The following is a 20,744-nucleotide window of genomic DNA, read 5'->3' on the forward strand; positions in this document are numbered from 1 at the left end:
TGGAGACGGGCGAAGGAGTTGTGATCAAGAGAGGAGAGCAGATTTGCGAGAGAAGGGCAAGGAGTTGCGATAGAGTGAAGAAAGGGGTGGATACAGCGGGAAGGCGACCTTGAAAACCAGAACACACGGGAAGGAGGCAGGTCATGTAGCTTGCTTGAAAAGTCCACGAAATGCGCAACTCGCGTGTAAAAACTCGAAAGAGTGCCTGCGGGAGCAGAGGTCAAAGCACGGCCGCCAGGCCGTGCTATGTTCAAAGAATTGCCGGCAGTCATCAAAGAATCGTTTTGTTGCACCGGCGGGCTAGCGTGGCCTCACCTACTTCGATATTTACCGATTACTTGCGCTCAAATTAACAGCCGTTTTTACGCTTTCCCACGCCTGCGGAGGACATGCTCGGCCGAGTGCAAAGTGAGCGAGAACAGGCCCTAAATACGAAACTAATCGCGAATTATCAGAATCGGTGGGGTGGCGAACGATACGATAAGAGAAGACGCAGATGATCAGATACAGTTGGAGGCCGATGATGTTGGCAGATAGTCTGGTCACTCCAGGCCTGTGATGCCAACGGCAGTACCGGCAATCAAAAACTGAGGGGAGATAGCCGACCAGTCTTCGAAAGATCCGTGGCAGTGTGAAGTAGCGGGGGGAACAAAGGACAGAGGGGTGCATAACAAAAAGCGGTCGGGGAGAGTGGCAACTAGAGAGGCGCAGAGGCAGAGTTGGCATTAACAATAAGAATCTATGGGCACCTCACTGATGCCTGATCGGTGGTCGAAAGTGGTTTCCCGGGAAGTCGGCAGAGCGTTGACTCCGTTCGCTGTAACCAATCAGCGGTGCTCAGAGACGGTAGTTGTAAGTGCGATTTTGTGCCATTGAAACAATGTACATTTTCCGGTCACGCGGATACCATTCGTTTTAAGCAAAATTTCATTTTAAGGGGGGTCATTATATGTGGGCTCGGCATATTCATGTATAAAGATGTATATCAACTGATCATAATTTGTTTGAGTACTTTGCTACTTATGCAAATATGCGTACAGTCGACTCCTCCTAAACGGAACTCGAAGGGGATCCATAAAACTGTTCTATTTATGAGAAGTTCCATTTAAGCAAAGTACACTTATTTAGTGAACCAAGACCTTCATTCAAATTGCACAAACCTCACCTTACTTATGAGAATGAGTAGGAGAAAAAAAAGGAGTGAAGAGTGGTTTGTTTGGCAAGCTTGAGTTGTTTTTTCACAAGGTACGCACCCATGCCTGACAAACTAGCTAGAAATTCTGGACAAGCCTCATGTTCAAAACAGCGCTGCAAAAGTTCAACAGCCTCTTCAGCTGATCGGTCTGGTGTGACCACTACACTGGCAGTACTGTCATCACATTCATCACTGAAGGGTTGATTCTCATCGTGCACTTTGGCAATAATTTCCTCGACAGTCTCTTCACAAGAGGCACGAACATTTTTATCAATTGATTTGTAGTCTTGCAGCGTGAAAGGGGCAGAGGTTACGACATGACTGAATACTGTCTCAATGTCCGCATCAGCAGGGCTTTCTTCTTCATCAGGTACTGCTTTCTTGCGCTTGAAAGCCAGCATGGTGAAAGCATCTGTGTATTGTTGTTGCCTTCACTTGCTCCCAGGCATGAGCCAAAATGTAGATGCCTGCCAATAAATCTAGGCTGTAGCATTTCCCGCTGCCTGCTCTATGCAGCATTTGATGGAGCAATTGTCTGCGATAATGAACTTTAATGTTCTTGTAGTGGAGCATATGCACTAACGTGTATGCGCCTTCCAAAGAGAAGGAAAAACCCCGTGCTCCAATTGCACGAGAACCTGGGCCGCCTTTGCGAGACTTGTCGTACGGCCATTTTTCGTTGCGACATCATTGCGACTTCTCCGGTTCAATAAACGTCATCACATTTGGTGGAGGCTGCTGAGATCCCCAAGCAGACCTCGAGCTCCGCTCTCGCAAGTTGCCCGAGAGACCACTGCAAAACATGACTGAGGCAGCCGCCAACCAGCCCATCCCAGCCTAGCCAGCACCACCGGCTGTCCCGTCTACCTGCCCCGACGCTACTCGCCAACGGGACCCACCAATCTTCAGCGGCAGTGGTGAGCAAGACGTCGAAGACTGGCTCTCCTTGTACGAACGCGTAAGCGCCAGCAACAAGTGGGACAACGACTCTAAGCTCGCCTACGTTATCTTTTACTTGGCAGACGTAGCTAAACTTTGGTTTACGAACCGCGAAACCGCCATCGCTAACTGGTCCTCCTTTAAGACACTCGTCACTGAAGCGTTCGGCCGACCAGAGGTCCGCAAGCTCCGCGCTGACCAGCGCCTGCGCCACCGAGCCGAGCAGCCTGGAGAGACATTTACCAGTTACATAGAGGACGTGCTCGACCTCTGCAGGCGTGTGAATCCATCTATGCCCGAAGAAGAGAAAATTCGGCAGATTCTCAAGGGCATCGAGGATGGCGCATTCCAGATGCTGCTAGCGAAAAGCCCGAACACGGTGGCAATCCTCGTAAGCCTCTGCCAGAGCTTTGATGAATTGCGCCGTCAGCGTTCCATCGCCCGACAGAAAGTCCCACCGCCGGATTCGATCTCGGCCGTCACACTCACAAATGCCAACGGTTGCCAAGAAAGTCTGTCCAACCAGATCAAAGACTTCATCAGGGAGGAAGTCACCCGACAGCTCTCCCTGCTGCCGCATAGCGACGTGCCCACCGCAAGCCTGCCTTCGACACTGCAGCAGGCCATACGCACTGAAATTTGTGATGTCCTCCCTACAGTGCAGGCCACTTACGCATGCACTTCAGCAGCACCTAATCTCTCAGCTGTCGGCTACGCACCACCTGCACCACCTTCACCTCTCAGCTACGCAGCTGTGGTCGCGTGGCCCCCACCGCATCCAGTCGCCTTATCAGCTCCACCTCCTCCGGCCTCGCCTCCAGTTTACAGGCCCTCACCTCGCTTTTTCCGTCGATCTAATGAGTGGCGCACCCATGACAACCGTTCTATCTGCTTCGCCTGTGGCATCGCTGGCCACATTGCACGCTTCTGCCGCCGTCGCCCCACACCTGCAAACGCATACTTCGGAACTCCTACCTACACGCCGCAGCAGGCCACCGCATCTGCATACGAACAGAGGCACTCAGACTCGGATCGCCGCCCATCGACTGCTCGTTTCTCATCCCCTCGTCGCCGATCGCCATCGCCTATGCGTCGTCGACCACCTCCTGAGGAGGGAAACTAATCAGTGCAGTTCCGGAGGCAAGAACTGCAACTTGTGCGCAATTCCCAAGGCCTCCGTTTTCGCCACAAAATGTTGTTTATGTCGATGTTGAGGGAGTCGCCACATTAGCGTTAATTGATACCGGGGCCGCCGTTTCTGTGATGGACGCCAAATTTTGTCGGAAACTGAAGAAAGTGACCACATCTCTCTGTGGCATGGTGCTGTCCACGGCTAGCGCGCAACGCATTCATCCCTCGGCTCTGTGTACGGCGCGCGTCGTCATCCAAGACGTTTTGTACGTCGTACAGTTTTTTGTTCTGCCATCTTGCTCTCATGACCTTATCCTCGGTTGGGATTTCTTATCACACGTCATCAAGCTATCATCGATTGTTCCCGTGCCGAAGTGTCCCTTGTGCCAACATATGAATTTCCACCACCCGACCGTTCTCCTCGGCTCTGCAAACTCATCGCTGACGACGACATCACCTTGCCCCCGGAAGCTTTAGTCCCTATAAGCCTTTCATGTGTGGCGCAACCTGACGCCACGGTGGTGTTTACGCCATCTCCTGTTTTTACTGAACGCAAGGGCATCGTTCTCCCATTTGCCGTTCTTGCAATTGCGTCTGGTTTAACCGTAATGCTGGTTACCAGCCACTGCAACTACCCCATTGGCTTACTTTGTGGTGAAACGTTGGGATATGTGCAACCTGTCAACCATATCGATGATATTATTCTTCCCGACGAAACGCCATGTCACATTGCCGCAATAACTCATGCGTCTGAGCCATCAAGTTTGTCAGCCTTCGACAGTGCTATTGACGCAGACCTTCCCCTCTCGCATCGCCGCCAACTTGTTGCTCTCCTTAACAAGTTTCGCTCTTCTTTCGACTTTCAAGAACCTGCTTTGGGCCGCACCATGACTATCACTCATACTATTGACACCGGCTCACATTCGCTTCTGCGACAGCGTCTTTACCCCGTTTCCGCCGAAGAGCGCCGCGTCATTACGGAGCAAGTAGACGACATGCTTAAACGTGGAGTGATACAGCCTTCTCAAAGCGCTTGGTCATAACCTGTGGTTCTGGTAAAGAAAAAAGATGGCACCGTTCGATTTTGCGTGGACTATCGCCGCTTAAACAAGATCACGAAGAAAGATGTCTACCCGCTACCACGAATAGACGATGCTCTTGACTGTTTACAAGACGCCGAGTACTTTACATCCTCGGATCTGCGTTCTGGGTATTGGCAGGTGCCAATGGCTGAATGTGATCGTCCTAAAACAGCCTTTGTAACGCCAGATGGCATATATGAGTTCAAAGTGATGCCATTTGGGCTCTGCAACGCACCTGCCACATTTGAGCGCATGATCGATACCATCTTGCGTGCCCATAAGTGGAAAACTTGCTTGTGTTACCTGGACGACATCGTAATCTTTTCGTCTGATTTCCCGACACATCTTGTTCGCCTCCACGAGATTCTGACGTGTCTAACTTCTGCGGGCCTACAACTTAACTCCAAGAAGTGCCATTTCGCAGCACGAAAACTAGCCATCTTGGGACATGTCATCACAAGAGATGGTGTTCTTCCGGATCCCGAAAAGCTTCGGGCTGTCGCTGACTTCCCGTTGCCCACATCACTGAAATCCCTAAAAAGTTTCGTCGGTCTCTGCTCCTACTTTCGTCGCTTCGTGCGCAACTTCGCGTCCATCATCGCACCTCTCACGAGTCTGCTTTCCAACAGCAAAGGTATATCTGCATGGTTACCTGCATGTGACGACGCATTTCGCCCGCTGCGCCGCCTGCTGACCTTATCACCCATTCTTCGTCACTACGACCCCGCTGCTGCCCCAGAAATTCACACCGATGCAAGTGGCATCGGTCTTGGTGCAGTTTTGGCACAACGGAAAGGCACCCAAGCCGAATACGTAGTCGCCTATGCAAGTCGCGCTCTTAAGAAGGCTGAATTGAATTACTCCGTGACAGAGAAGGAGTGTTTGGCCATAATCTGGGCCTTGACGAAGTTTCGCCCGTAGCTTTAGGGCCGCCCTTTCGACGTGGTCACAGACCACCACGCTCTATGTTGGCTGTCCACATTGAAAGACCCGTCCGGACGCCTGGGACGTTGGGCACTTCGATTGCAAGAATACGACATCCGTGTAGTATATCGTTCCGGTCGCAAGCATGCGGATGCCGATGCACTTTCGCGATCGCCATTAACCCCAGATGTGGCTTCTCTGTCACCACTTTTTACCACCTTGTCACCAATAGACACCACTGACATGCTTTCGGAGCAGCGTAAAGATCCATACCTTGCATTGTTACTCGACTACCTTAGCGATCCGTCTGCTGTCCCTTCCACGAGAGCGCTACGCCGACAAGCAGCCCACTTTTCCGTGCGAGACAGCATTCTGTACCGCCGCAACTACATGCCTGGTGGTCGGAAGTGGCTCCTTGCTGTCCCAACTCATATGCGCTCTGACATCTGCATGACTTTCCAAGCAGACCCTCAAAGTGCTCACGCAGGTGTCCTGAAAACCTACGAAAGGCTCCGCCAACGATATTACTGGCAAGGAATGTATCGCTTTGTGCAGAAATACGTTCAGTCTTGCACCACTTGCCAACAGAACAAGACACCTCCGCGGCACCTTACTGGCATGTTACAGCTGCTCCCATGCCCGGCTCGCCCATTCGACCGCGTGGGTATTGATCTCTATGGCCTCCTCCCATATAGTCGCTCTGCAAACCGGTGAATTATTGTCGGCGTCGATCATCTGACACGCTACGCTGAGACTGCAGCTCTACCGGCAGCGACCGCCCACGAAGTTGCACTCTTCATTCTGCGCAGCTTCATTCTCCGCCATGGGGCTCCACGGGAATTACTCAGTGATAGGGGTCGAGTGTTCCCGTCGGAGGTCATCCAAGCTATTCTCGCTGAATGCAACATCATCCACCGGAAATCTACCGCATACCATCCACAGACGAATGGTCTCACTGAACGGTTCAACCGCACACTTGGCGACATGCTGAGGATGTACACCTCTTCCGACCACACTAACTGGGACGCTGTCTTGCCTTTTGTTACCTTCGCTTACAACACCGCGACGCAAGCGACTACCGGTTTTTCCCCGTTCTTTCTGTTGTACGGCCGCGAACCATCCCACCCACTCGACACTATACTCCCGTACCGCCCTGATGCATCGGAGTGCTCCCCGCTTTCGGAAGTCGCCAGATACGCTGAAGACTGCCGTCAGTAGGCTCGGTCTATGACAAGTGAGGCTCAAGGTCTACAAAAAACCCGACATGATGACGCTCATCACATAGCGCCTACGTTTCGTACTGGCTCCCTCGTGTGGCTTTGGGTGGCCCCGCACGTTCCTGGCCTGTCTTCTAAACTTCTGGCCCGGTACCATGGTCCATACCGTGTCATTGACGCAACCTCGCCGGTGAATTACATCATCGAGCCCCTAACACAATCGCCAGATTTGCGCCGTCGAGGACGAGAGACCGTACACGTCGACTGTCTCAAGCCCTACTACGACCCCCTCATTGTGCCTACTCCCTGAGTCGCCAGGATGGCTACTCTTCAACCCGGAGGGTATTGTAGTGGAGCATACACACTAACGTGCATGCGCCTACAACGTGTAGAAGGAAAAACCCTGTGCTCTGATTGCACGAGAACCTGGGCCGCCTTTGCGAGACTTGTCGTACAGCCATTTTTCGTTGCGACATCGTTGCGACATCGTTGCGACTTCTCCAATTCAATAAACGTCATCACATTCTGAATAACCCCTTAATTCACTGGCTAGATCACTGCCATTGCACTGGCTGGCAAGAACTCCAGAGTGATGGCTTGGATTACTTGAACCTGACCGTGGGCTGGGCAATTATCCACGATGAAGACAATCTTCCTGCCTTGCCTCGTAAAACTTGCGTCTTCCTCCCGAAGCCAGTTTTCGAAAATGGACATGGTCATCCATGCTTTTTTTGTTCCCATGTCACACAACGGGAAGGTGTCGAATGCCTTTGAAACAACGTGGGCGCCTTGATTTTCCTGTTACCAACAGCTTCAATTTCTCATCTCCTGCCATGTTTGCACCCACCAGCACAGTGATGCGATTTTTACTGCGTTTTCCTCCACTACAGGCTTCGCCTTTAAAGGTGAGAGTCTTTGATGGAAGCGCCTTACAAAAAAGACCCATCTCGTCGACGGTGAAGACGTCTCGTGGCTCAAAGCTTATCAAAATTTCTTTAAACCGCCCCTGTTGCCACTCGGTGCAAATGTCCCTGTTGACTGCACCGCTCTCACCTGAGATTGCTTTGAAGACCAGGCCATGGCGTGTTTTGAAGCGGCTGAGTCATCCGTCGCTTAGGACAAAGTTCTTAACACCCATTTGCATGGCGATGTCTCGAGCTTTCTGCTCGAGAATTGGTCCGCTAATGGGCAAATGGGAACTCCGTGCATGCTTGAACCACAGAAAACGAACTTTTCTAGTTGTTCATAAGGCGTCGTCCGCATCCACATCCGTTTAGATGTAAAGGTCCCGTTATTAACAGTGCCTTCAATCTTTTCTCCGTCTTTTCAAATCTGTGACAGCATCAATTTCGGGATGTATTTTTTTCGCCACATCCATCTTGGGCCGGCTGCTTTGATCGAGCTCCTGAAGAATTTGCAGCTTTTTTTCAAACAAGGGTGTATGGTGCGGCCGCTTCCTTTGCATCAGGCTGAAATAACGTCGTGATCCACCGCACTTTGCCGAACAAATAGGCCTAACGAACAATTTACTCACCGACTTGGCTCTCACACAAGGAGGCAGTCCCGGCCGCTGCCAATGCGAGCAAGTGAAGCCACCGGTGGCCATATTGCTAGAGAAAAAACAGAACGGAACCACCACAAAACCGCAATAGAATACGTGCATTGGTTTGCAGTTCCACGATAAAAAAAAATGAGATGGAAGCGACTTTTAGGTTACACCAACAAATAAATGCCTCTTCTTGTTCATGAAACAAATTATTTCATGCACTTATTGTCAGCTACACGTTTTCAGATCAATCTATTAACAAGGGATGCTTCGCACATCGAGCTTGCTGGCGCACTATTGCGGTACAAAAGGGTTGTAGTATACATGGGCCCGCAGATACTCAAGATCAAGAAGAATGCGACATTTGCTCGCCTCTTTCATATACGTGCTTGTGTGTGTGTTGGAAGATTACCAGATAATATATAAGGAAGTTGAAATAATTAAAGCAAAAGTTAGAAAAGAGAGGAAACTAACTAACTTGGTTGTCACCATTAATTTTTCTAGAGTTAACGAATGCTAACCAATTTACAGGCAGAACCAAAACCGAAGCACCGATGTCGCGTGCAACTGACAAACTCCAGGAGACATACCCCAAATAAACCGTTCATAAGAGCGATTGCAGTGGCGTTAGTTCTGCATAAGATTTATCAACTTCCGTTGGCGACGTGTGTTGTCATGGCAAGCGCAGCCTTCAGAACTTAGAAACGAGGTAGCTCGATGTTTGATATAACGCCACTCACTCACTTTGGCAACTTCGTCTATCGGCGTTTTGGTTTCGGTCTCGTCGGCAAGATAGAACGGATTTCAAAGGTGTCTAATCTTGTTTTAGATGCAATTGCTTATTTTCGTGACTACATTCTACGTCAAGGAGATAGAAACTAACAGGTTTTTGCAAATGTGCTCGGAAAGCAGAAAAAATTGAAGGTGCACTGCCAGGCCGCGGTCTGGTTGTCTCCCCCATTTTGTCGAAGCAGCAGCATTTTTCGAAGTGAATGGAACAGAGGTGGTCACCCTCCTGTCTTCGAACTATTTCTTCGAACAGCACGTTCCCAGGCAGAACGCAACGCACTGTCTTTCAAAAATGTTTAACACGAATAATCACAGCATGGAATATTCTTTACATTTGTGAATTCCTCGATAAACATGCACCAAACTCGATATTCACTCGATAAAAAAATATGCATGCATGCCGTCAGTCTTGCCTTGTAAGACAACACCAGAAAACTTGGAATTCAAAGGGCATTCAGACGTCCTACTCGTTCCAATGTTTGATATGTCCAGCCATAGACTGCAAGCTTTGCTTCGTCCATAAACTTAAAACTCAGGGACAACGTTGTGTCAGGGAGTTTAAACTTCAAGTTGCCTTCCATACAGCTATACACATGTATTACACGAATGCGCACTTTTCATATTGTTTCTAATTTAATAGCATATGCGAAAAAACAGGCGATCGTCAGCGAATGAAGCGAGAACTTACACGTGAAAAGTGATCCCAGGCGTCTTCTTGATGCGATTTGTGCAGCCATAAGTGATGCACGAAGTCACCATGGCCTTGTAAAATGTTTAACTGCTTTACAAAAGTATGTCAGTCTCCAATGGCCACTGCTAGGACGGAGCTACGAAGTGTACTTTGTCCTCTGTTTCTGAGTATTTCTTTTTCCAATATGGCGACGACCAGCGTCACTTAGGGTGCACCTCCACTCCAGAAGACATAGTATAGAACTTCCTTGCTCCCACAGCCACAAGCGAGAATGGCTACTGGATTGGCTTGTCTCGATCTCAAGGTGTCGCCATGATTGTGAGACCACCTTTGGCATGAGCGAGTCTATGCTGTGTTTAGAGTTTGTGCCGTTTAACCGTAGGTGACCAATAAGCACTGTTTTGATTAACCGATAAATTTTACTGCGCAACACATAAAAATCCAGCCATATGAGCTTGTTTAGATCCGTTAATGAGACATTTTCGTTCAAGCGAGTTTCGTTTATTGGGAGTCCACTGTATCATCGAATGTTCAACATTCTCTAATCATGCATCAGAGTGTCAAAGCTCTTTTGTACTAAAATGTATATGTTCTCGCGCTGTCATGTACAATGTCTCCCGGGCCCAGTCAAGCTGCTGACGGCAGCTTTTAGTTGAAGTTGAAAAGTTGATTTGCCATTGCCCTATTTTTCTTCGTGCCTCAACTAAGAAAACAATGTCACATTTATGATAGATAGTAAAAATCTACATTTTTGCATTGAAAATTACCAGTTAAAACAATGTCCTCACCAATGCACATGCTGCACAATTATCCACTCCGGAAAAATGCAAGTGCATGGCATGTGCACTACAGATCACTGCTATGTGCATTATGAGAAACATTTGCGATGTTGAAGTTATCAGTGCTCGTTATATTTACAAGCAATGCACTTTGGTCATTCTGCTACATTCAATATGAGCATGCATCCCAAACAGGAACAATAAATACGTGAATAACCAATAACAAACGAGTGTGCATTTTTATAGTGGAATGATTGCAGATGCAGACAGTAATGAAGACAAAACAATCTCTGGACTATCTACAAGTGGTTCACTTCTAGAAAAGACAAAGTGTATTCCCATGAGAATAACAAATAAAAGCTGAGCAGACAGCTTGCTGAATGTAATAGCTGCAACTGAAACAGAATATCCTTAGCGTGTTCTTATTGGTTTGTATGTGAAAATGTATCTATGTTGCTGTTATCAGTTATTTTCATGTATATTGCCATTAAGTTTTGCTAGAGGATCTATTCTTTCAACATGAAAAAACAGGGCCAGCTCACTACTTTTCCATAACGAAAAATTTCTTACTTGTAAAGAAGACCCCTTATTGTTTCCTGATCAATGGTTGGGAAGAAGCCATGAAGCTTGGTTACCAGAGTTTCATCAACCTGCAAATAAAAAAGAGGGTCAGCAGTATTCTCAGTCACTGACTTGCTGAATCTTATGCAAACACAAGCTAAACAATACAACAAAGCAGCAGCCTATTAGAGTACATAACTTATACACAGTATGGTCCTGATACCTGTAACCTCTTTTGCACAGCACCCTAACAGTGATATTCATGTTCAGTGAGATGGCACTGACTTCAACTTTTCACATAATTTGGATGAGGTTCAAAATTTCACTAGCCTCCCAAAAAATGCTAGTTATGAGAGAAGACTAAAAGCTTGTTTGCCCATAGCTAGTCAGTATTAACTGAGAACAGAGCTAAAAGATACACACATAAAATAGCAACAAGGAAACAAATGATAAGCCACAACAATAACCACAAAAAGGAATGTGATTGCAGTGCTTATTTCATGCGGCCTGCAAGCATGTCCCTTTTTGGCTCTAAACTGATGGTGTCAACAAAAAGTGCGATTGCAGCGGCAGCACAACCAAACTCTTTAATCTCCATGAGCTACCTGCATGCTAGAAAATAATGGCGGTGGTGGTGGTAATTACAAGCAGAGTTAATCTGGCAGACCTGGCCAGCTTTTCTCTACCCAAGTGTCTCTTTTCACATCACACATTTCCCCATGTGTGATGGAGTACAGTCTCTCACAGGAGAGTAAGAATGCAAGAAATTTTCTTGTGCATTCCCCCCAGTCCCTCAGAGTATGTTGTCTGTTCAACACCCACTTGTGGGGATGCCCTCTTTTTGTCACTCTGTGAAGACATCTCTTTTCAAGATGTAAATGCTTAGCAGGACAATTTCACTCACTACATAAAACTCAATGCACCCCTGACTTTAAACATCCATGCAGCTGCGCAGGCCGATCCTGTTCTTCATTTGTAGGCATGGGTGGCTTCAAGGTGGCTAAGTCTATACGTACCACCAGGCTGATGCAGTGGTTTCTAGAGCAAATGTAACTGACAATAAATAGTACCTTTAAAGAATTGTAAGAGTTTTGTTATTTGTGTTTTCTGTCATTATAAGAATGTTTCACCAAAGTCATTTAGTCTATACGAGTTGTAGTTTTACTCACTGCATGACTAAAGCCTAGAAAGGCCCGTGCGTCTTCCTTTTTATAACAAACAGATTACAGACTCTGCAGCTGAGAAGTGGAAGATTTGCACTTTCCACTGCAGGCACGTGGAATCGTAGAAGCAAAAACTAGCATTCTTGCTCAGAATGTGTATAAATATCACTACACTGTGGTACATAAAATGGCCTGAGTGGAGCAGACACCAAACTTATAGTTACAATGGTGGTAGTTTCTCGCCAATGTTATCTTGCGCACTTTTGAAGAGCAACAACCGCAAGAATTGCAACAACACCCCTGATCATGCTAGCGTTATGTGATGCCAACGTTGCCAGCATGTTGTTTCTACTGCGCAGTAGCAGTTATCTTGCATGCGGTGCCGTGTAAACATGATGCCCCCATGTAGTTTTTGTATATTATTTATGAAGCTACAGTACACCGCTCAACCTCATCACTGCTTTCAATGCTTTGCCCTTCTGGGCAAAACCTCCCCATTTTCATGTGGGTGAATGATCTTTCTGTTGGCATTAAAAATGACATTTATCATGCAGTCATCATAAAAGTATGACAATATGCAAAGAAATGGACATATAAATATAAAAGACTGAAGTATAGTAAAGATTACTCTATATTTTATTTAGGGCTCTTCCATTTAATCAAATATGTACTTAATAAACAGACTAGAAAATTTGTTCATTCAGCATCATTTCATGTGTAATAAAAGTGAAAATAAGGTATGAGTGGTATTTCACACCTGACTAAAAAAACTGTCTACTTTAACCTTTTAAGTGCTTTACTTTGAAGATTTCCCAACCAAAAGTGCTTACTTTCTTTATTGCTGACTTCAGATCTGACTGTACTAAAAAGCAGCTCGCTGATGTCGAAAAAATAGTTGTACCACACACTTCGTCAAATCAACACAATAAAGTTTATTTTTGAACAATTCATAAAAAACTTGCCACCTGCTGCTAATAAAAATAAAAACCTTAAAAAAATAGTTGCAGATACCACATCTTTATTAACTTGTGTAGGCTAAGCACCTTTGGGCTATTTCATTTGGGAAGCTTCGGTACTATACAGAAAATTTCAAAACAAAGAATAATGCAAAGCGGCTTCACTGGTGAACACTCGCGATGTTAGCTTCCAAGCTGTCTTCACCATCACTGGAAGAGCTACTCCATTCACCGTCATTGCTACCTTGACTTCTGGACACAAGATAAACATCTGTATCCTAATTATCATCACTCAAAGATGACAAAAATAAAAAACTTAATTTTCGTGTTGACGAAAAGGTCGCCACCACCACACACCGTTTTACCATACAAAAACCGTGCTCCTGCCACAGGATAAAATTAAATTATCGAGCATATGCTGCCACTTAGTGGATGACATGCAATCTAAGCTGTAGATGAGTGCTTCTCGCCCTGAACACCACAGGGGAGTAACCGTTCTGCTAGGATGACCTCTGCTTGTCCAAAGCACTAAAGGGGTAAATTAACCACTGGACGTGAATATTGCCTATCGTCTCTATCATCACAATAATCATGTATTGTAAACCAAATGAGCAAAACTAATTAGGTATTTATTTAATCAGTTTAACTAATCACACAAATACTGCAAAAAATTAATGCAAAAGATCCACTGCATTTTGTAACTTGGTCTTTCCATGAAGACATCATATAAAATTTACAAGTGTGCATGCAATTTTTATTACTTTAAATACTACATAGCTGCAAAATTACCTACTGCACACATATTTTGGCAAAGGTATATCTTTCATCTGCGGCCACCATGACAATACTTTCCTACAGCTTTTCATAGGTAAAAATTGCCCCACAAGGAGTAGTTTCCACTGACCCAAGCCAGTGCCACTGAAAACAACCTCAAGGCTGTTGCCTCTTGCATTATTGAGAGGGGACTTCCAAAACCAGCTACAAGGAAATCAACACTTCTATTTCTGTATAGCAATACAGACAGCAGATGTACACAGGAGAACTGCATATTACCAATCTACAAAATCAGATTTTACACAAATCACGTTCATCAATCATAAAATCTCAGTATCACCAATGATGCCAATTAAACCGCAGGCTAAAGAGTCCTGATCGGACTCCCGACTACAATAGCTATGAGATGCAAGAATGTATGCACATAATATCCAAGTATTTAGGCATTCCATTTCAAAATGGCCAATTCACAACAAAGTGAATTTGTTCAAAGCTGATTTTCCTTTTCTTCAGTACACTCATGTACCATGACACCAAAAAATAAAATGGCCATGGAAAGCACAATAATTTCAATATGAAAAAGCATTCGGCAGAGTTTTTATTTGTGATTATGCAGAATGTTTTAGAAAGTGAATAATAACCTTGAGCAGCTTCGGAGGTAAGTGCTCATGGGCATTGGGATGCGTCTGGGCACGTGGATGCCCCTCGGCTAGCAAGGCGCTCACCACGACATTGTCCCTGTTGTGGTATCTATTCACACAGAAAAAATGAAATTACATACACACAAGTGAGAGAAACAAGAAAGCACAATCCTCAAGAAAATAGACGGCACTGCCAAAAAAATGCTGAACATATAGCTCATAAAACAATGTCGTTAGTTTGCTTTTCACCAGCTCTCAAGAGCAGGAGAAAAGGATGAAAGATGCTTCTCTATGACTAAGAGAGAACTTCCATCATCTAATGCAATGATGTCAGTGCATAATGATCACCAGCTCACAGTGTTGTTCTAAATACATGCAGTCACTGCTACCCCAATTCCTCATGCTGAAACATTAAAATATAGAAATAAAACATAACTGCAATGTCAGGGAGAATTATTGTATCTAAAGAGGGCTCTTTTCATGTCATCCTTAGCTACAGTAACTGCTTACATAAATAAAGATTCGATGTAGAAACAAAAGCGGGACACGATTTATGTTCCGTAATTTGTCCTGAATGCAAAAGTCAACCTTACAAGACTATTTGCTATCTAGGTCTCACGTTAAACAGCTCACCTAAGAGAACTTTTTATTTATTTTTTGCAAGGATGCTCAAGTAAAAAGTGATAAAAGTTGCTAACTTCAAATGCAAATCCAGTGTTCCTATTATACCAGCATATTGTGTCAATGCATAACAATGCGACAAAAATTCCTTTGCAATGTCAAATGTACAGGAGTTTAATTGTGAAAAAGAGCAGCCCATTGAGGGATGTGAAAATGCTTTAAAGAAACAAAAGCAAAAAAAAGTGAAGAAAAGGCTGCTCAGAACCATAGCTGCCTTGTTAATGGGAGGACATTGTAACTGTCTCACAGCCATGGAGAACAGGCAAAGGGGAGAGGAAAGCGGCTGCAAAGAAGACAGAAATATAAAAATACACATGCAATGACCTGTTCTGCTCCTTCAGTAAAACCACACACTCACAACTGCAGCTCTCTCACCTCACATACTCAATGACTGCAAGCTCCATGGTAATTAAAATTAGCACTGAGCATACTAAGCTCAGACGAATTGCTGCTAGTAAAAATTGCCAATTATATGCACACACTGTTAGTTTGTAAATGTTCACTTCAATTCTTATAATAAACATAGCTGGGAGCTCATCTTGACAACAGCAGTAACTCAACTTGTTTGGTGATTAAAGTACGTATGTGGACTGACCAGCGCCACATAGTAAATAACTTACTGCTTTAGTAGAGTAAAGATGTGGCCTTCTTCTACAGTTGGAAATTGAAGGCAAAGTTTCATGAGAATCTGTTCATCAACTGGAACAGCTGTGTCAGACTGAAAAAGAATATTTATGATGCACATACAGGATGATGAAAGCATTCGTGAGTACTGATAATGAATTGAAACACAATAAAGCAAGAAATAAATAAAAAGAAAGAAAAGACAAAATATCTCTTTATTGAGCAGTGCTACATAATATGTCAAGCTACTAATATAAAAGTACTTTTCACTGCTGTAGTCAGCAATCCCACACTAAAAACAAGGCATGACCCCTTACTCAAATTAAGGCTAAGCAGTGCAAGGAAGCTTTCAAAGCAGCAATTAAGGAAGGCAGAAGGTACAAAATCGACTGTGACTTAATCAATTATAAATTACATTAATATACTCTTTAACATATTGTCACGGGGTCGTGACGTGGCCGAAGACAGGAGACTTCGTGTTGGGATTTAACTGTTTATTTGGGCGAACCTGTGCCCAGTAAACGAAAAGTCCGATTACAGCAGCAGTCTTGCACAGATAGCAGTCTCGGACTGCTGCCGCGAACGAAGCGTCGGCCTTCGTTCAACAACTGACAAGCGGCGAAGCGCGTCGGCATTTATACTCTTGCCTGTTCTAGCGTTATCGCTGGCGGTGGCGTAGGTTCCAGAACAATCTGTACTGTTCGCACAGTGGGCGTGATCTTATCGAAATGATCTATTACAGTCCGGAACCTTCTCGAAAACTGCAGGCGCGGTTCGCACTGAGAATCGTGTGGTGTTTTGGGACGATAACGAAAACTTAGAAAATGGAACGTGGCATTGCCCCCCTCTGAAAAAAGTCATCGTCCCGATGCTTTAACTAAAGATGAAGGTACAATAATAATGCAAGAAAGTACAATGAATAAATTACGATGAAACAATAATACAAAAAAAAACACTGCTTCAGTTTGTTAACGCGCATGAAACGGCTTGAGGCGCGCGACATGCACGACTTCAGGTCGTGATCGGCGTCGTTGAGAGTTCGTGATGCCGTCGGGGACAACCTCGTAATCAAGTGGGCTGAGACGTCGAACCACCCTGTACGGTCCAAAGTAGCGTCGCAGAAGCTTTTCACTTAGTCTACGTCGGCGTATCGGCGTCCACACCCAAACACGTTCACCGGGCTGGTATTCCACGAAGCGTCCTCGAAGGTTGTAACGGTGGCTGTCTGTCGTCTGTTGATTCTTGATACGGAGACGCACAAGTTGCCGGGCTTCTTCGGCACGTTGAAGTTACTCGCTCACATCGAGGCTTTCTTCGTCGGTGACGTTGGGTAACATGGCATCGAGCGTCGTTGCCGGGCTCCTTCCGTAGACCAATTAGTATGGAGATATCTGCGTCGTCTCCTGCACCGCCGTGTTGTATGCGAAGGTCACGTACGGAAGAATGGCGTCTCACGTCTTGTGGTCAACATCGACGTACATTGACAGCATGTCGGCGATCGTCTTGTTAAGCCGCTCGGTGAGGCCGTTGGTCTGTGGGTGGTACGCTGTTGTCCGGCGGTGGTTTGTCTGGCTGTATGCCAAGATCGCTTGAGTTAAGTCGGCATTAAATGCCGTTCCTCTGTCGGTGATAAGGACCTCCGGGGCGCCGTGAAGTAGGAGGATATTTTCGACAAAGAACTTAGCTACCTCGAATGCACTGCCTTTTGGCAGAGCTTTTGTCTCGGTGTAGCGGGTGAGGTAGTCGGTAGCTACCACAATCCACTTGTTTCCGAAAGCCGACGTCGGGAACAGCCCCAGTAGGTCCACACTAATCTGCTGGAAAGGTCGGCAAGGTGGTTCAATTGGCTGCAGAAGTCCCGCTGACCTTGTCGGCGGTGTCTTGCGTCGCTGACAGTCCTGGCATGTCCTCACATAATGAGTGATGTCGGTGGTAAGACGTGGCCAGTAGTACCTTTCTTGTATCCTCGCGAGCCTGCGAGAAACACCGAGGTGCCCTGCCGTCGGATCGTCGTGCAGGGCCTGCAGGAGTTCTGGTCGCAAAACTGAAGGCACCACAAGAAGGTACTTAGCTCAAGCGGTGAAAAGTTTTTTTTTTGTAGAAGACCGTTTCGCAGGAAGAATGTCGCAAGTGCGCGCTTGAATACCTTCGGGACTTCAGCGGTCCTGCCTTCGAGGTATTCTATTAGGGCCTTAAGTTCCGGGTCAGCCCGCTGTCGTTCAGCGAAGTCGTCGGTAGTTATCGTTCCCAAGAAGTAGTCGTCATCCGGGTCGTCGGGTAGCGGTTGGTCGACAGGCGCACGAGAGAGACAGCCGGCGTCGGAGTGTTCTTTGCCGGACTTGTAAATGACAGTAATGTCATATTCTTGAAGTCTCAGGCTCCATCGTGCGAGGCGACCTGAAGGGTCCTTCAAGGTGGCTAGCCAACACAAGGCGTGGTGGTCGCTCACAACTATGAAGGGCCTGCCGTAGAGGTAGGGGCGAAAATTCGACGTAGCCCAGATGATGGCGAGGCACTCCTTTTCTGTTGTGGAATAATTTGCTTCTGCTTTGGATAGCGATCGGCTGGCGTAACTAATAACCCTTTCAAGTCCGTCAGCCCTCTGCACAAGAACGGCGCCAAGACCTACGCTGCTTGCGTCAGTATGTATTTATGTCTCGGCGAATTCGTCGAAATGGGCAAGTAACGGAGGCGTCTGGAGGCGATGTTTAAGCTCCTGGAAAGCGTATTCCTGTGGCGTTTCCCACTTGAATTCCACGTCGGCCTTGGTGAGGTTAGTGAGAGGATCGGCGATGCGGGCGAAGTTTTTCACGAACCGCCTATAATAGGCGCACAGGCCCAGAAATCGGCGCACGGCCTTCTTGTCAGTGGGCGGCGGGAAGTCGGCGATGACGGCTGTTTTCCGTGGATCGGGACGAACTCCAGACTTGCTGATAACGTGCCCCAGAAACAAGAGCTCCTCATACGCAAATCTGCACTTTTCTGGCTTCAGTGTGAGTCCGGACGTCTTGATGGCTTGAAGTACAGCTTCAAGGCGCCGAAGATGCTCGTCGAAACTCGAGGAAAACACGACGACGTCGTCCAAGTACACAAGGCAAGTCTGCCACTTCAATTCTGCCAGTACTGTATCCATAACGCGTTGAAAAGTTGCAGGCGCTGAGCAAAGGCCGAAAGGCATCACCTTAAACTCGAAGAGGCCGTCCGGTGTTATAAACGCCGTCTTCTCTCGGTCTCTTTCGTCGACTTCGATTTGCCAATAGCCAGTCTTGAGGTCCATTGACGAAAAGTACTTGGCGTTATGGAGCCGATCAAGTGCTTCGTCTATTCGTGGGAGAGGATACACGTCCTTTCTTGTGATTTTGTTTAGGTGGCGATAATCGACGCAGAAACGTAGGGTCCCATCCTTTTTCTTCACTAACACCACGGGGGATGCCCATGGGCTCTTGGACGGCTGGATAATGTCATCCCGCAACATTTCATCAACTTGTCTTTTCATGGCCTCACGCTCTCGCATCGAAACCTTGTACGGACTCTGACGGAGTTGTCTGGCATTTTCTTCGGTTATGATGCGATGTTTTGTGATTGGGGTCTGCCAAATTTTCGATGACGACGAAAAGCATTCTTCATATTACAGGAGCAGGGCCTTGAGCTGTTCTTGCATATCGTTCGGAAGTCTGGGATTGACGTCGAAAGCTATGGGAGGGGCTTGGTTCCTCTGAGCAGGTTCTGCAGAATCGGCGAGGGCGAAAGCACTGGTGGCTTCGACAATTTCTTCGATGTATGCGACCGTTGTTCCTTTGTTCACATGTTTGTACTCATTGCTGAAATTCGTGAGCATAACCGTTGCTTTGCCTCCCCGCAGCTCTGCAATTCCTCTTGCGACGCAAATATTTCGGGTCACCAACAGATGCTGACTGCCTTCAACGACGCCTTCCAAGTCAGGTGATTTAGAAGCGCCGACTGAAATAATGACGCTTGAGCGAGGTGGAATGGTGACTTCTTCTTCCAGCACATTCAAGGCATGGTGTCCTGACGGCGTGCGCGGCGGTAGTGCTTCTTCTGTGGATAGCGTTATCGACTTTGTTTTTAGGTTGATGACAGCACCGTGGAGGCATAAAAAGTCCATGCCAAGGATGACATCTCTCGAGCAACGCTGTAGGACTACGAAGTCTATAGGATAAATACGGCCGTTAATGGTGACTCTCGCTGTGCAGATTCCTGCAGGCGTTACGAGATGACCTCCAGCTGTGCGGATTTCAGGGCCTTTCCAAGCTGTCCTAACTTTCTTTAACTTCGCGGCGAACGACCCACTGATGACAGAATAGTCAGCTCCAGTATCGACGAGAGCGGTCACACTGTGGCCGTCGATAAGAACGTCGAGCTCGCTAGTTCGCCGTCTCGCATTACAGTTAGGGCGTGGCGTCGGGTCACGGCTGCGTCGGCTTCTTCCACTGCTTCCATGTTGCGTCGTCAGGCCACCTTCGGTAAGTGAGCTTTCGCCGTCAGGGCTTTGCCTGATTGGCGTTGTAAAGCTCCGTCGCGGCGTTGTCGATGTCGGAGGATCTTCGGTAGTTCGTCGCACAGCAACCGCACCTCCACCGGTTGCTGCCCTTAGTTTCCCGGATACGGGCTAGGAGACCGGCCCCGCGTTGGGCCGGAGTACTGCTGGGGGTGCGGTGACATGCGGCGGCTGGGCGACGGCGAACGAGAAGGACTTCGTGGTGTCCATTGAGTTCCTGTCAGGTAGTCGGCGATGTCACGTGGCCGTTCCCCTGGCTGCGGACGTGGTGCAGCAGTCCCATCTGTCGGTACTGGCAACGGCGGTAAGTGTGCCCGACCTCGCCGCAGTGGTAGCACAGTGGGCGGTGGTCAGGGGTGCGCCAAACGTTGGTTTTCCTCGGCGCACTGCGCTGGCCCGCTGGCGAACGGTAGGTCATCGGTGGGGGTGGTGGCGGCAGTGGTGTCTGGCGACGGAAGTGCGACGGGGCGGCGTTTCGGTGTGGACGGAGAGGAGCCTTGTGGCGCACTGCAGCGGCGTAGCTCATAGTTTC

The 20,744-nt window shown here is 47.3% G+C and overlaps 1 protein-coding gene across 1 annotated transcript in view; it reads right to left on the minus strand.

The window, feature by feature from the left end:
* Nucleotides 1–20,744, minus strand: part of LOC119162239 (uncharacterized) — a 114,256-nt gene that overhangs the window by 81,485 nt on the left and 12,027 nt on the right. The window contains exons 3-5 of the mRNA XM_075879033.1: nucleotides 15,690–15,787; nucleotides 14,389–14,497; nucleotides 10,864–10,943 (exon numbers count right to left, since the gene is read on the minus strand). Of these exons, the coding sequence (XP_075735148.1) occupies nucleotides 10,864–10,943; nucleotides 14,389–14,497; nucleotides 15,690–15,751 (251 nt within the window). The 5' untranslated portion in view covers nucleotides 15,752–15,787. The remainder of the gene's footprint in view (nucleotides 1–10,863; nucleotides 10,944–14,388; nucleotides 14,498–15,689; nucleotides 15,788–20,744) is intronic.

Source organism: Rhipicephalus microplus, chromosome X (genome assembly GCF_043290135.1).
Source record: "Rhipicephalus microplus isolate Deutch F79 chromosome X, USDA_Rmic, whole genome shotgun sequence".
NCBI classification, from domain to species: domain Eukaryota; kingdom Metazoa; phylum Arthropoda; class Arachnida; order Ixodida; family Ixodidae; genus Rhipicephalus; species Rhipicephalus microplus.